A 13890-nucleotide genomic window follows, 5' to 3' on the forward strand; every position below is an offset into this window, starting at 1 on the left:
TTGCATTTTATAGCTTATATTTTGCTTGAACAGTCTAACGAGTGCTTTGATCATTTCTAGGGATATTCTTTGAATTGGACTTTGACCTTAGAAGCTTTAGTATGTTGATGCCATGAAGATTGGAAATCTAAGTTAAAAAGCAAAAAACTGAAGAAAACCGGCATTAGACTGTCAAGAAGTCTTGGTCAAAAGGCACTAGACAGTCAATGTTACGCAAAAAAGAAGTTGAAACACTTAATTTTGTTAGTTTAGATCAGTTTTGTGGGCCTGATTCAAGGCCACCCAATTGTGAAGTCTTGAAACTCTATAAATAGAAGTGTAGTTTAGAACTAACACAATCATCAAAGATAGATAGTTAGTAGTTAGTCATAGTCAGGTGCGATAGTAATTAGGGTCACGCTTCAGTTTTACAACTTTTAGTTTTCTGTCAGACAACCCTGATGAACGCATTGGCATTAGAGATGCTGTTCGCCAACTCAAAGCTTCTACAGACTCTTTGAATCACTCTGATCACACTTCTACTGCACACATCGTTCCACTAAAGCAATGCTGAAATGTTATCATCAGGGAAATGCATAACATAATAATACTTTTGTTGACCATGAAATGATAAAGTTTTTAGTTTGTCTGAGTCAAAGAATATGATAGAAATTGAGTTGCTAATAATAGATTATAGGTGTTTATGTTTGTGGTTAATTGCACTTCTAAAACTAATATATGTCTTCTAATTATTTATGGCATATACTTTCTGAATGTGAGTTGTTCCAAGAAGACCAGGCATATTTGTCACCGAAAAGCTTTAAAGAAAGATTTGTTCTTAATAAACCATTAACAAATTCATATAGAAAATAAGATATCACTTTTAATTTATCCTTAAATGCCTAGCAATGCAAACTAAAATTCTTAAAATATACATTTTCATAATTAAGATTCCTCAGGATGTTGGTCTCAAACTTCCAAAACTCAGTGTTCAATATCTGCTTCAATTATTTCACTGGTGGAATTCCAGGGTCTTTGCACAACCTAACCAACATTCAGGCCATTCGCATGGCTTCCAACTTTTTGGAAGAACAGTGCCACCTGGTTTGGGAATTCTTCCATTTCTTCGCATGTATTATATCAGTTATAACAGGATAGTGAGTTCAGGTGTCACAGGTTTAGACTTCATTACTTCTTTGACAAACAGTACTCAACTCAACTTTCTGGCAATTGATGGGAATATGCTGGAAGGTGTGATTCCTGAAACCATTGGCAATCTCTCCAAGGACCTGTCAACATTATACATGGGACAGAATCGTTTCAGTGGAAGCATACCTACCTCCATTGGTCTTCTTAGTGGCTTGAAGTTGTTAAACATAAGCTACAATTCAATCTCTGGAGAAATCCCACATGAGTTAGGCCAGTTAGCGGAACTACAAGAACTATCTCTAGCTGGAAATGAGATATCAGGGGTTATTCCAGACTCCCTTGCCAACCTCCTCAATTTAAACCTGATTGATTTGTCAAGAAACAAACTAATGGGGAGAATACCTACCAGTTTTGGGAATTTGCAAAGTCTGCTTTACATGGACTTATCAAGCAACCAACTCAATGAAAGCAATCCTATGGAAATCCTCAATCTCCCAACTTTGAGCAATGTTTTGAATTTGTCAATGAACCCTTTTGAGTGGACCAATACCTCAAATTGGGAGATTGAGTGGTGTTGCCTCCATTATTGACTTTTCTAGCAACCAATTGGATGGTGACATCCCCAGTTCATTCAGCAATTGTCTCAGCTTAGAAAATTTATTTTTGACCAGGAATCAGCTTTCAGGTTCCATTCCAAAGGCTCTTGGAGAAGTGAGAGGCTTGGAAACTTTGAACCTATCCTCCAACCAACTCTCTGGAACCATTCCTGTTGAACTTCAAAACTTACAGGTGCTTAGGCTCTTAAACTTCTCGTATAATGATTTAGAAGGAGACATTCCAAGTGGTGGAGTTTTCCAAAATCTCTCTGCTGTACATTTAGAAGGCAATGGAAATCTCTGCTTGCAAGCCCCGTGTGTGAATCGTGGCGAAGGAAGAAGAAATATAAGACATTACATTATCGTAGCCGTTTCAGTAGCATTGGCACTGTGTCTCACAATTGGCTCAATACTATATATAAAGATTAGAAAGGTGAAGGTATCATCATCATCATCATCATCTGAACAGTTAGCCTCTTGCACTAATGATCTCTTATGATGAGCTTCATTTAGCAACTGAGGAATTCAACCAGGAAAACTTACTAGGTGTTGGGAGCTTTGGCTCAGTTTACAAAGGCAATCTATGTTATGGAACTACTGTTGCAGTGAAAGTTCTTGACACCCTAAGAACTGGTTTTCTAAAGAGTTCCTTTGCAGAATGTGAGGCTATGAAGAACTCGAGGCATCGAAATCTGGTTAAGCTCATCACATCATGCTCCAGTGTTGACTTCAAAAACAATGACTTTCTGGCTCTGGTGTACGAGTCTATGCAATGGTAGCTTGGAAGACTGGATTAAGGGGAAGAGAAAGCATGCAAACGGAAATGGGTTGAACCTTATGGAGAGACTGAACATAGCAATAGATATGTGTGTGCATTGGACTACCTGCACAATGATAGTGAGATCCCAGTTGTGCACTGTGATTTGATGCCTAGCAACATTCTCTTGGACACAGACATGACGGCAAAGGTTGGAGACTTTGGATTGGCTAGGTTGCTTATTCAAAGATCAACCAATCAAGTTTCCATTAGCTCCAGTCATGTTCTTAGGGGTTCTATCGGCTACATACCTCCAGGTTAATGCATATTCATACTAGTTTCTCTTTCCCTCTTTATGAACCTTTCATTTAATATCAAATTATGAAACATGATGAATAATTGGTATGGTTGGTTTTGCAATGCAGAATATGGATGGGTAGAGAAAGCATGTGCAGCTGGAGATGTATATAGTTTTGGTATAGTGTTGCTAGAGTTATTCTCTGGCAAAAGTCCAACTGATGAATGTTTCACTGGAGGGCTAAACATAAGAAGATGGGCGCATTCAGCATTCGAAGAGAAGACAATGGAAGCCATTGACCCTAAGTTGGTGTCCCTCATTTTGCATGATGACCCTTCAGAGGGACAAAATAACGTACAAGTGTATTGTGTGGATGGAATTCTAGGAGTAGCCATAGCTTGTACTGCAGACAACTTAGATGAACGCATTGGCATTAGAGATGCTGTTCGCCAACTCAAAGCTTCTGAAGACTCTTTGAATCACTCTTATCACACTTCTACTGCACACATCGTTTCGCTAAAGTAATGCTGAAATGTTATGATCTGGGAAATGCATAACGTAATAATACTTTTGTTGACCATGAAATGATCAAGTTTTTAGTTTGTCTAAGTCAAAGAATATGATAGAAATTGAGGCGCTAATAATAGATTATAAGTGTTTGTGTTTGTGGTTAATTACACTTGTAAAACTTATGTATCTCTTCTAATTATTTATGGCATTTTTTTTAGTAACCTTTATAACCTCACATCCACTTTTTTTACTTTTTAGAACTAGTTTTTGGCTTAATCGTTCATAGTACAAGGGTCAGTTCATGAGAAGTTATATTTTAAAATACTACTAAATTTTCAATTTTATTTTTTAGTATTATCAATGCAGAGATAGACAACAGAACAAAAAATATGTATGCCACCTTCGTGTTAAATGGTAAATAAAGATGAAACAAGAGTTACTCAACAAATTATATAAGAAATCAGAATTATCACTAATCACTTGTAGATGCATCCACACTATCTGATATTATACATATTAAACTTTACACTTAAGTATAACGAATGAAAAAATAGCCCAATACATTTTGTAACCCAATAAAGCAAAGACTAGAGATTAAGAAAACAAAGCAAAATGAAAATGAATTGCTGACGAAGAAATTAAAGGCAGTAACCCTGTTAGGTTGTTATAAGATTTTGAAAATGACTGCCACAGGAATGTTGACAACATGACCTTTGTTACCATACAGCCCGATTCTCCCATAGCTGGCAGCAGAGCTGTTGCTGGTTGCATTGAAGATCACAGACAAGACTTGTCTCTCCCCACTGCCAAGAGAGAAATGATTGGGAGACACTTTCATAGAAGTGCCATATGGAGCACTAAAACCAACATTGTATGTTTCATTTCCAGCAATATTTTGGATTGTTCTTTGCACTACTCTAGATTGGTTCAACCTTGCTATTGTGATTGAGGGCAAGTTCAGATCAGGGCCATATACTGTAGAGTTATAAGTCCAGCAATTTTGACCGGTGTAGTTTAGCACTGTAGGAGTTGAACCATCGATACCACATAGGAATGACATGTAATCATCATAGCCTACAAAGAAAATTATGTGTAAGCACACTTCAGATTCAGAAACCATGTTTGTTCGTTAATCAAACTGCTTTCATAAATTTGAGCTAGCTAAGTGAGATATTGAACAACAACTGCAGCTGAATTTTTGAAGCATTTGAATCTGCATGGACATTATAATTATTTAAAAGTTCATTAGTTAAGTGTGACTTACTAGAATCAAAGAGTAATCCAGGATTAAATGCTGCAGTAGCATTCACAAAACCACTTCCCATGTCAAAGGGAGTTGCTGGAGATAGGTTAAGGTCTACAGTAGGATATGATCTCTGAGCCAATATTGACCTCCCATTGTTGTCATACAGAGAAGCTGAAGTGGAAAGTGAGGATCCAATGGCTGCAGGACTGAAATTGGGGAACTTTTGCTTAACTAGCGCAGCAAGACCAGCCACATGAGGTGCAGCCATGCTTGTGCCAGACATCAATGCAAAATTCTCACCTGTTGCAACAATGCATATCAGATATTCAATTTCACTGTGTTCACATGCTTAATAAACCAAAATTCCTATTTCCTAGTGTAGATTATAGTCTATGAAGATGTTTAAGTTAGAATGAACATCTTAGACTTGTTCATGTTTTGTATTCTAGTAATAATTTGTTTATGTACTGACAAACCTAGAAATTCAACAGAATCAGAGGCAACAGAACTCCAAGCAGCCCATATAGAATTTCCAGGTGCTACCAAATTGGGTTTCATAATGTCAGCTTCATGAGGAAGACTGTCCTCTGGATCGGGTCCTCTGGCAGAGTAATACACAACCTTTGGGGCCTCATTGTTGTAGTTAGCTTCTAATCCCCCACCAATACTAGCAACAGCTCCAAATTTAACAATTTTATTTGAGTCCCCATCTATTTCCAGTGAAGAATTGTAGTATTCAAGTAATATCTGTCCAGTTGAAAAAAAGAAGTAGCTGGCATCAAGGTATCATTCCCACACACATGTAAGCAAAGGATAAACATAACTTGACTATCGACATATGTCAAAATCCACACCATGTTTTTCATACAGACATTAATTGCTTAAAGAGAACAACAAAGATGACATATATATGCGATGTAATAAAATTCAAGCCCAAGAACAAAGACGGTATACATGTGCATTTAATCATGCATGTTCAAAGGAGAAAATTAGTAATGCACCTTGGAATCATTTGCAGATGAAATTATTATGCCAGGTATTTTCATTGGAACTGGGTTAAGCTGAAAAGAAGTCACAAAAGGATCCATAGAGAAAACAATCCCAACCGCACTAAGGTTCATGGCTGTTTCTAAGGCCTGTTTGATGGTGGAGAGCCCAAGTACAAATCGGACTGAATAGCTACAGATCAAAAGGTTGCCCTTGACCAAATCCTGATTGAATATACTTCCATCTTGACACTCACCAATATACATATCAGCAGCAACTCTTGTGGTTTTGTTCAAAGCATGTCGGGCATGAATCAGTTTGAACATTGTGTTCTCATGTGTGCCGGCTGGGAAAATGAAAAAATAGGGTAGTAACTAATCAGTAAATCTTATTAAGCACACTGATATAACATTATAATTGTACATGTTAACAATTGAATCAATTTTACTCAGAGGAACTTCAATGTAACACGATTAAGGCCTTAAGGTAACAAAAACTGGTTGTTCACAATGTAGCAGTGTCGATTTTAGATCTTGGATTTCTCTGTTCTTGATTGGGTAAGAAAGCAGAAATTGTTAAGCAGTTCAAAACTACCAAGTATTCATGGTCCCAATAAATGTCTATGTATCACATTCAAATTTTACAATTTATGAAACATAATTAATAACACTTGATTATTTGTAATGTGAATATTAATTGAGACTATTTTAGACCAGAACCATCAAATAATGTCTCATGAGAATGATGCCAAAAAAAGTAGTTCCAAACATTGCCTGATTTGATTCCATACAAGTTGGAACCTGAAGGGACTTCTGAATGAATACTATGAAACAAATCCTGCAAAGGTGTTGAGCTAAGGTTGTGTGGCCCATCAGCTAATATGTATTTCTTGTGTTTGCAAGAAGGTAATCAATTGATATGATGGAATGCTAAGTTGGCCCTGCTTTTTCGTAAATCGTTGTAAAACATCATAGATGATTCTCATTTAAGGAACTCAACATGTCATTAAACTCCCTAGTCATTTGATAAATTGCTTCTTCGGGATGTCTAAAGGTGGTGTCGAAGACCATGTTATTCCTCATAAAAGGCAAGAATGAATACTAGAAATCAACAATGATATCAATATCTTAGTTAAAATTGATATAGCCATAAGCATCAAACAATAGTAAGTATTGTTATGAATAAATTTTTTGCCATTCCAACACTCAGGAATGTGAGATATAACCAATACTCTAGTGTAACATATGTACCATTGAATGTAAACAATTGTCATACATGAGGCTACTATAAAATCAACAGTTAGGCATTATTATGTGATTATATCTTTCTTCTCTCATAGCAATCCATTAACCGTGACAGTCAGATAAAGTCAACGTATGTGGAGTGGAATACCTTGATGCCTTCCAAATAGTTGCATCATGATAACAATAGGATGTCACTCCACAATAGCATACCAAATTTAATGCACTATTGACCAAGCAGCCTTAGAGGCATCAGAAGTATTCAATCTCCTTATAGCAGGTATGCATGCTAGCATTCATAAAGGCCATACAACCATAGCTCAACATGTTTGCAGAATAAGTCCCAAAATATCCATTCCATGATGTTCCTTCTAGTTCAACCTTGTATGAATCAAAGTCAATCGATGGTTTTGATTTTTCAACACCATTATTTAGTACTATTTTTTTATGTCATCATTAATATCTCACCAATCATCTATGGAAGAATAATATTGTCCTACAATTCCATTTAAAATCAAGGGAAGTATAGTGACAACGAAGATGATGATGATTATAAGTGATGGTGGTGATCATGACAAACTCACACCCTTAAAGAACAATAGGTGGGGATTCTGAAGAGGAATGCAAGAAATTACTTTCTCATCTGCTCTACTTTAGTAATTTCAAAACCAAATTGCACTATTAAGGTCAAAAGTCCTAGTCTTAAACAGTCATGTATAGCTAACCGGGATAAGAGAAACAGAATTTTACGTGCAAGTCCAACTCCAGGTATTGTCACATTATTTCCAAGACATAAGGAGTTGCTATAAACTCGATCATGAGTGGTGGCACCAACTGTAAAGATCCAAGGACTGAAGGAGGACATGCTCATAGGTGATGGTCCAGTGTTGCCAGCAGCTTGCACTACAAAAATACCTGCTTTTACAGCTGACAGCAATGCCATATCAATTGGGTTGAAGAAAGTTGCAATACCAGAAGGCCTCCTATTAGGAGTGATTGACAAGCATATTATGTCAACCCCATCCTGAGCTGCCTGCAAACAATTGATGTAAAGAAGAAAATATATCAAGTGTCAACAATTGACCAAATAAAATTATCAAATACTGCTGACAGTTAGCATAAATGACAATACAAGTAAACGTACCTGGTCAATAGCCGCAACAACATCTGCTGCAAATCCTCCAAATCTCTTGTATAATGCCTTGTAAATGGAAATGCTGTAAAAGATTGAAATGGATAGCATTAAGTTACATGCATATAGAATAAAAATCAATTATGCTTGCATGAAATTACTATAAATCCAGTTTAGGAAAGATCCATTGTTTCATTTTGTTCTTGAACACAAAAGAATTACATAGATCGTTTCTATAGTATTTTTCAAGTGCCAAATAAATTTACATAATTTGTTGGTTGCTGTTGAAAACAAAGTTATGTGTAGATAAATTCTATGGAAATTAAGCATTCCACAAGGCACAAAAAGAGATAAGTGATAGAGACCGAGATATAGAAAATAAGTAAAAGCATGACACAATGTGGGAAAAATGTATGAAGGACAAGTAATGTACAGAGGGACATTGGAATGGTCCATTTTATAGGAGAAATAACTATTTTTGTTCTGAATCTGGCCCAAGCATTGAAGTTTTCTTTCAGTTTTTTTTTTCAGAAAATCATGTAATTTTAAGAGAGGAAATATTTTCTCCTTCTGAAAATCATATTCCAAATCTTATGTATAGACCTTTTAGCACCTTGTTGAGCAATTATCTGCAAAGCAAAAAACATTTAGTATTTCTCAGATAAATTATATCTTTGTATCACTAGATATCAACTTTCTTCTTTTTTCCCTTTAAAGTCCTGTGGTCCATTTAGTCTCATCTTCTCTAATTATTCTCCAAAAAAGAATGACACATGAGTTTTTAACTTGTATAAAGTTCAAGATTAGTTACTGCGAATGAGGAGCCATCCCACTAGCATTTCCAAAAACTTGTCCAGCAACGACCACTGGAATTCCATGGTTTCCAGCTGCAACAGAAGCTGTGTGCCTGTATATTATAGATACATCAGAATGAACAACATTCAGTGAAAAAACAAGTAAAATGAAGTTTTAGTTTTTTGGTACACTTAATTCAAATGACTATCATATTTTGAACTTCTGATTGAAAGAAGCATTGATGTGTCTCACATATAAGTTCATTTTAAACTTTCAAGCATTGGTAAGTAGCAATCCCAGATCATTTGTCAATAACATTTTTTTAAAACTATTGAAGCAAAAGAAAGGGGAAAAACTAATTGATGAGTTCAGAATTCTGATGAACATAAACTACAAAGAAATGATTCATCAATGTTCTAGTAGAGGAGGGAAAGAGACTTCAGAAAGATAATGGAGTTATAGAAAGACAGATTTGTTAATGTGGACAAAATGAGGGGAATGCGCTTAATGGGAAATGGTCAGTTGTTGTTTACAACAAATGAACACAAGACTCAATTGGAAATGCGAAAAACTCACGTGCCATGGCCATCTCCATCAAAGGGAGAAGCATAGTCCTGAGATGAGTTAAATATTCCTCTGGTTATAGCAGAAGCTGCAAAATGTCTGGCCCCAACAAGCTTCCTATTGCAAGAACCGGATGGAAAATCTGGAGTAACCTCACAGGCGCCAGAGAAATTAGCAGGAATAGGGAAAGGATGTTGAGATTTATCATCAGCAAAACTGGGGTGTGTAGGATCAATGCCAGTGTCAACAAACCCAATAGTAATTCCTTCTCCAGCAGTTTCAAACCCACCTGCTTGAGACCAAGCTCCCTGTGGCAGACCCAAAAATTGTGGAGTGTGTGTGGTTGCAGTCCTCACTGAAAAATCCAAAACCACATTGGACACTTCTCTTCTCCTTGCCAGTTTGTCTGCCTTCAAGATTTCAAAGAACAAGAACATGTTGGTTGAAGAAATTTATCAAATCACATATAGAAACACCAAACAAACCATGAATAAATGGAAACAAGAAATGCAAACAAGCACATGTTTCTTCACAGAATAAGGGCAAAATCAAGATGCTGAAAAGTAAAAACCATACCATACCTGCTGTTGGGTAACCAGCACAGCAAATCCATTAATCAAGAAGTGATAGCTATAGAGCTTCAGATATTTCTCCCCCTTAAACACCTTATTCAACAACGAGTCATGAACTCGGGCAAAGTATGAACCATATCCCTTATCTTCCTTTGTAACATTCTGATGTCTGAAAAAACCAAAAGACCATACAATCTCTCAAATATATGCACAACTAGGCAAAGAAAAGTCAAGAAATTAGAGGAAAATAAACATAAGAATGGAACAGAGTACCAAGAATTTAGAATATCAAACAGATGTAATGATAAGATTCTCAAACAACTTGTCCACATAAGAGTTATGTAGATACCATGGCAATCATTTTAACAAATGTTTATCATCATAACATAAATGCATAATTTCAACAAATGTTTATCATCATAACATAAATGCATAATTTCAACAAGAAGCCTTAGATATAAAGGTGTATCAATACACTTTGTAAACCTTCAAAACGAATATGGGGTACCTTGGTTTATGAACTCTAGTTCTTCTTTTCCCAGATGCACCATGTCCAGACTTGTTACCCACAGTGATCAACTCATGATGGTAGAGAGAAGCAGGAGCTTGTCTGAGAGTAACAATGTACACAGCTGTTGTTACTTCACTTTGACACAAGGAAGGTATTAGAAGCATTGCCAAGAAACACAGCACCAGTGAATGTTTATGTGACCAATGCATGTTTTCCATTTGGGTTTTGGAATGCAAAGCCCCACCAAGCATGAACAAGATAGTGACAAGACAACTATTGTTCAGTTCAGGATGTACAGTCCATCTTCAGCTGCGAGACTTGTTGACCTTTAACATTTATAAAAAGTTCAGTGAACTCTGAAACTGTGTCTGGTTTTGCAGTTTGTTCTGAGGTGGAAGTGTGAAGTGAAGCCAACTCAACACTGATATTAACAGTTTATTAATTTTCCTTACTTATGTAAACTTTTAAATGTAATAAATTGTAAAAATAAAATAATGTAACAGTTTAATAACTAATTAAAATAAAAATGGAAAACAACTCTATCTCGTCTAAATTTAAAAAAAAAAATTGCAAATGCAGATAATATTACCTTCTTAACAAATTATAACCTGTTTAGTATTATGTATCACTCATGAATTTGTAGTTTTAAGAACCAATGAGACTCTTTTATGCTGCTATTATGGACTAATTTCTTATTTAGAGAATCCACACATAATTACGACCAAATTACTGCCACAAACCTTTTCATGCAGTTGTTGAGTTGAGCCTTCATGCATACTCTCTCAAGTACTTACAAACTATAATACTGATTCAATATGTAATAAAAACTGATATAAGACATTTTATTAGATGATAATATAAAAAAAATGAACAGGTCCTGTAAAAAAACTTTAATATACCCTTAATGCAAAAATCAAAGCCCTTTACATTGGATACTGATTTATCATAATCTTGTTCATAAAAGGTTACAGTTGCAGCCTGAGTTATACACAGATGTGTAGGTATATATCTATTTAGTGCTGTTTCATCTTAATAGTATCATATGTTTGGGAAGAGAAAAAAATATATAAATTGTCTTTAGTCTCCACTTCTGACCAATGTGATACCGGAATCAGGTTTAAGTTTAGACATGTATCTATATCACAATAACTTTACTTGTTTTAGTAATGACCAATACAAAAAAAAATGAATTGTTTCAGTATTTGGTGTTGTGTACAGTGATGAATGGGATATTGAATATGCATATCCTGCACTAAACCTAAAAAATAGTGGTGTTTTTGGGTGAAAGAAGAAAGTGGATGCATGATGGTTCGGTGGCATTTCAAGTGCAAGTGCCTTTGCGCACATGTGAGAGTGATAGTGCACCACTTTCTGTGCAAAAAAGAGTTTTCTCAAACCATTCTAACTCCAAATTGCATGTTTTGGAATCTCTTTTTGCTTTCTTCATTACTTGTCATTATGAGATCCACGCATGCCTCCATTCTCTTTTTCTTTCTAACCATTTTAAACCTTCAACCAACATTGCCACATTTTATCAAACTTTTTTGCTGTAAATAAAATATGGTTGAAGTGCACTCACCACTCAGTAGTAAACTCATAAAGTATGCAAACTTGTCAATGGACGTGCTTCCTATTATATTCATGTAAACAGACAAAGTATATATTATTATTTATATAATAATTTTTTTGTAATATTCCTCTCTTATCTCTTTGCATTACATTACTATATTATCACTTAGATGACAAAACTTCATAGAAGGTGGTAACATTATTATTAGTCTATTATTTTTTTATTCGTTGGATTATAAGATTGAGTTGTAGTAATCTGTTTTTTTTATAAGGGTCGAAATGTGCTATGTTAATTTATTTTATTTTTTATCGATAAAAAAATTGGATTTCTAGTAAATCATCTAGTAAGAGAAATGTTTCTTTGTAAGGCAAAAGAACCTCTCATTCTAATAGTTCGTGATGACTTTTGTTTGTATTGCAATTGATGGCTTTGTGCATGAGTCTCCAATGTCACAAGAAAGGGCTTTTGGGGGTGTGTGAGATTCTCATCATTCCAATTTTGTATCAATTATCCTCTCAAGTTCCTAAATCTCAGGATTCTATATTTGTTTTGTTCAAACTTTTGGAACTTCAAAAATCACAATCTTTAACCATCTTCATTCTAAATGTAAAGAGTCGTGAAGACATTTATGATAAACGTCTTGCTATGAGGAGGGAGATTGGTGTGTGCAAAGCTTCAGAATTGGATAATATTTGAAAATGGTGTTTATGCATTTTTTTTTTTTATGATCTTTCAAAGTGTGAATTTTGGTATAATCATTCTTCATCTTTGACGTTGATTATTTTTAATCAAAAAGTTAAGTGAGTTATTTTTTAAATCGGAAGAAAACAAAAGTTTAAGATAAAAAGTAACTTTCTAAAAGTTTTTCTATATAAGAGATCAAATTACTCGAATATAAAAAGTTAAAGATAAATTACTTGTTAGAAACATTAGATTAGGAAACAAAATGAGAAAAATAACGAAGAGTTCCATCTTAAAATTATTCTTGTAATAAGTTGATCCATCTTCTCTGAATATAAATTATTTTATTTTTATCTCACTTTCATAGTGGAGACATTTTTACCATAATGATGAGATTAGAAATCCTAATGAAATGTTAGAGAAACTTTGTATTTCATCCTTATTAGATGAGATTGAAAATAAACAAATATTGTAATTGTGGGTTTTACTTCTCAAGTCGATTAATGTTTTTTCACGTTAAAAATTCTGTGTCATTATTCTATCTATTTTCTATTATTTGTTTATTGTTTTCACAAATACACATCTTATATCTACATTAAAAGAGAGAGATTTAATTCTGAATTTTCTCAACAATAATTACTTAGTAAAAAAAATCCCTAATATATTTCCCACATAATATTGGTGTGGTTTTCTCATTTTGTTGTAAGTTTTCACTAATTCACTTAATTAAATTATTTTTTTCTCTTTAATTCTCCTTTTAAAACTGATATTTTCTTTTCCATAGCCACACATTTTTCTATATTTCTTTATAAACATATTTTCTGAACTTTCATATCAAATCAAACTGTACATGTTCCTCTCAATTAGTTATTTGATCAAAAGATGTCCTTAATTTTATTAACATATTTAGCTAATGCTTGAATTTCTTTTGTCAACATTAGGCCAACATAATGATATATTTAGAAATTATCATTAAACTTATTTTTATTAAATCAGCAATCTTTTGAAAATTTTAACTCCCTATTTTTTGACATTTTAATTATTACTATTATTGTTATCAATAAATAATTAAGTCATTTTAAACTTTTACTTTTACATTTTCATTTTTAAAACTGAAAGTTTCAAATGCTTCTATTTGTTTTAATTTATACTTTTATCATCGATAAATTTTAATATAAATACCATGCAAAATTTACTAAATTTTATAAATACCCATGGATTTTTTTTCCTGGAATGCTTTAAATTCTTATTATGTACTTATTGGGAAGTAACTTATATGTTTAAGGTAAGCCACAACTTTAA

General features: G+C 34.2%; 1 protein-coding gene and 1 pseudogene across 4 annotated transcripts; one reads left to right on the top strand and one right to left on the bottom strand.

Annotated features, from left to right (window-relative positions):
• Window positions 1-746: 746 nt before the first annotated feature.
• Window positions 747-3511, top strand: LOC137812274 (receptor kinase-like protein Xa21; annotated as a pseudogene). The gene is made up of 2 exons (XR_016518801.1): window positions 747-2798; window positions 2907-3511. The product of XR_016518801.1 is annotated as a receptor kinase-like protein Xa21 (transcript).
• A 226-nt stretch (window positions 3512-3737) lies between these two features.
• On the bottom strand, window positions 3738-11385 carry LOC137812277 (subtilisin-like protease SBT2.2). 3 transcript variants are annotated; one of them, XM_068614200.2, is made up of 12 exons: window positions 11237-11385; window positions 11078-11142; window positions 10335-10663; window positions 9836-9995; window positions 9267-9664; window positions 8707-8802; window positions 7908-7980; window positions 7514-7796; window positions 5537-5868; window positions 5012-5282; window positions 4554-4835; window positions 3738-4363 (listed from the first exon to the last, which is right to left on the bottom strand). In XM_068614200.2, exons 3-12 carry the CDS (start codon window positions 10586-10588, stop codon window positions 3954-3956), a joined length of 2559 nt encoding a protein of 852 aa, XP_068470301.1. In that variant the 5' UTR covers window positions 10589-10663; window positions 11078-11142; window positions 11237-11385; the 3' UTR covers window positions 3738-3953. The 3 variants fall into 3 exon arrangements, with proteins under 3 accessions (XP_068470301.1, XP_090155038.1, XP_068470302.1); XM_090298912.1 differs by having other exon boundaries at window positions 10335-10758; window positions 11237-11317; XM_068614201.1 differs by lacking the exons at window positions 11078-11142; window positions 11237-11385 and having other exon boundaries at window positions 10335-10766.
• Between the last annotated feature and the right edge of the window lie 2505 nt (window positions 11386-13890).

Source organism: Phaseolus vulgaris, chromosome 2 (assembly GCF_051622355.1).
Source record: "Phaseolus vulgaris cultivar YP4 chromosome 2, ASM5162235v1, whole genome shotgun sequence".
Lineage (NCBI taxonomy): Eukaryota > Viridiplantae > Streptophyta > Magnoliopsida > Fabales > Fabaceae > Phaseolus > Phaseolus vulgaris.

Excerpts from the sequence above, each read along its gene's own strand:
- LOC137812277 (XM_068614200.2), bottom strand. The coding sequence starts at position 10,588 with ATGCTTGGTGGGGCTTTGCATTCCAAAACCCAAATGGAAAACATGCAT. Across the intron at positions 5,283-5,536 it reads CATCTGCAAATGATTCCAAG|ATATTACTTGAATACTACAA; the intron begins GTGCATTACTAA and ends TCAACTGGACAG. Across the intron at positions 4,836-5,011 it reads TGATTCTGTTGAATTTCTAG|GTGAGAATTTTGCATTGATG; the intron begins GTTTGTCAGTAC and ends TTGTTGCAACAG.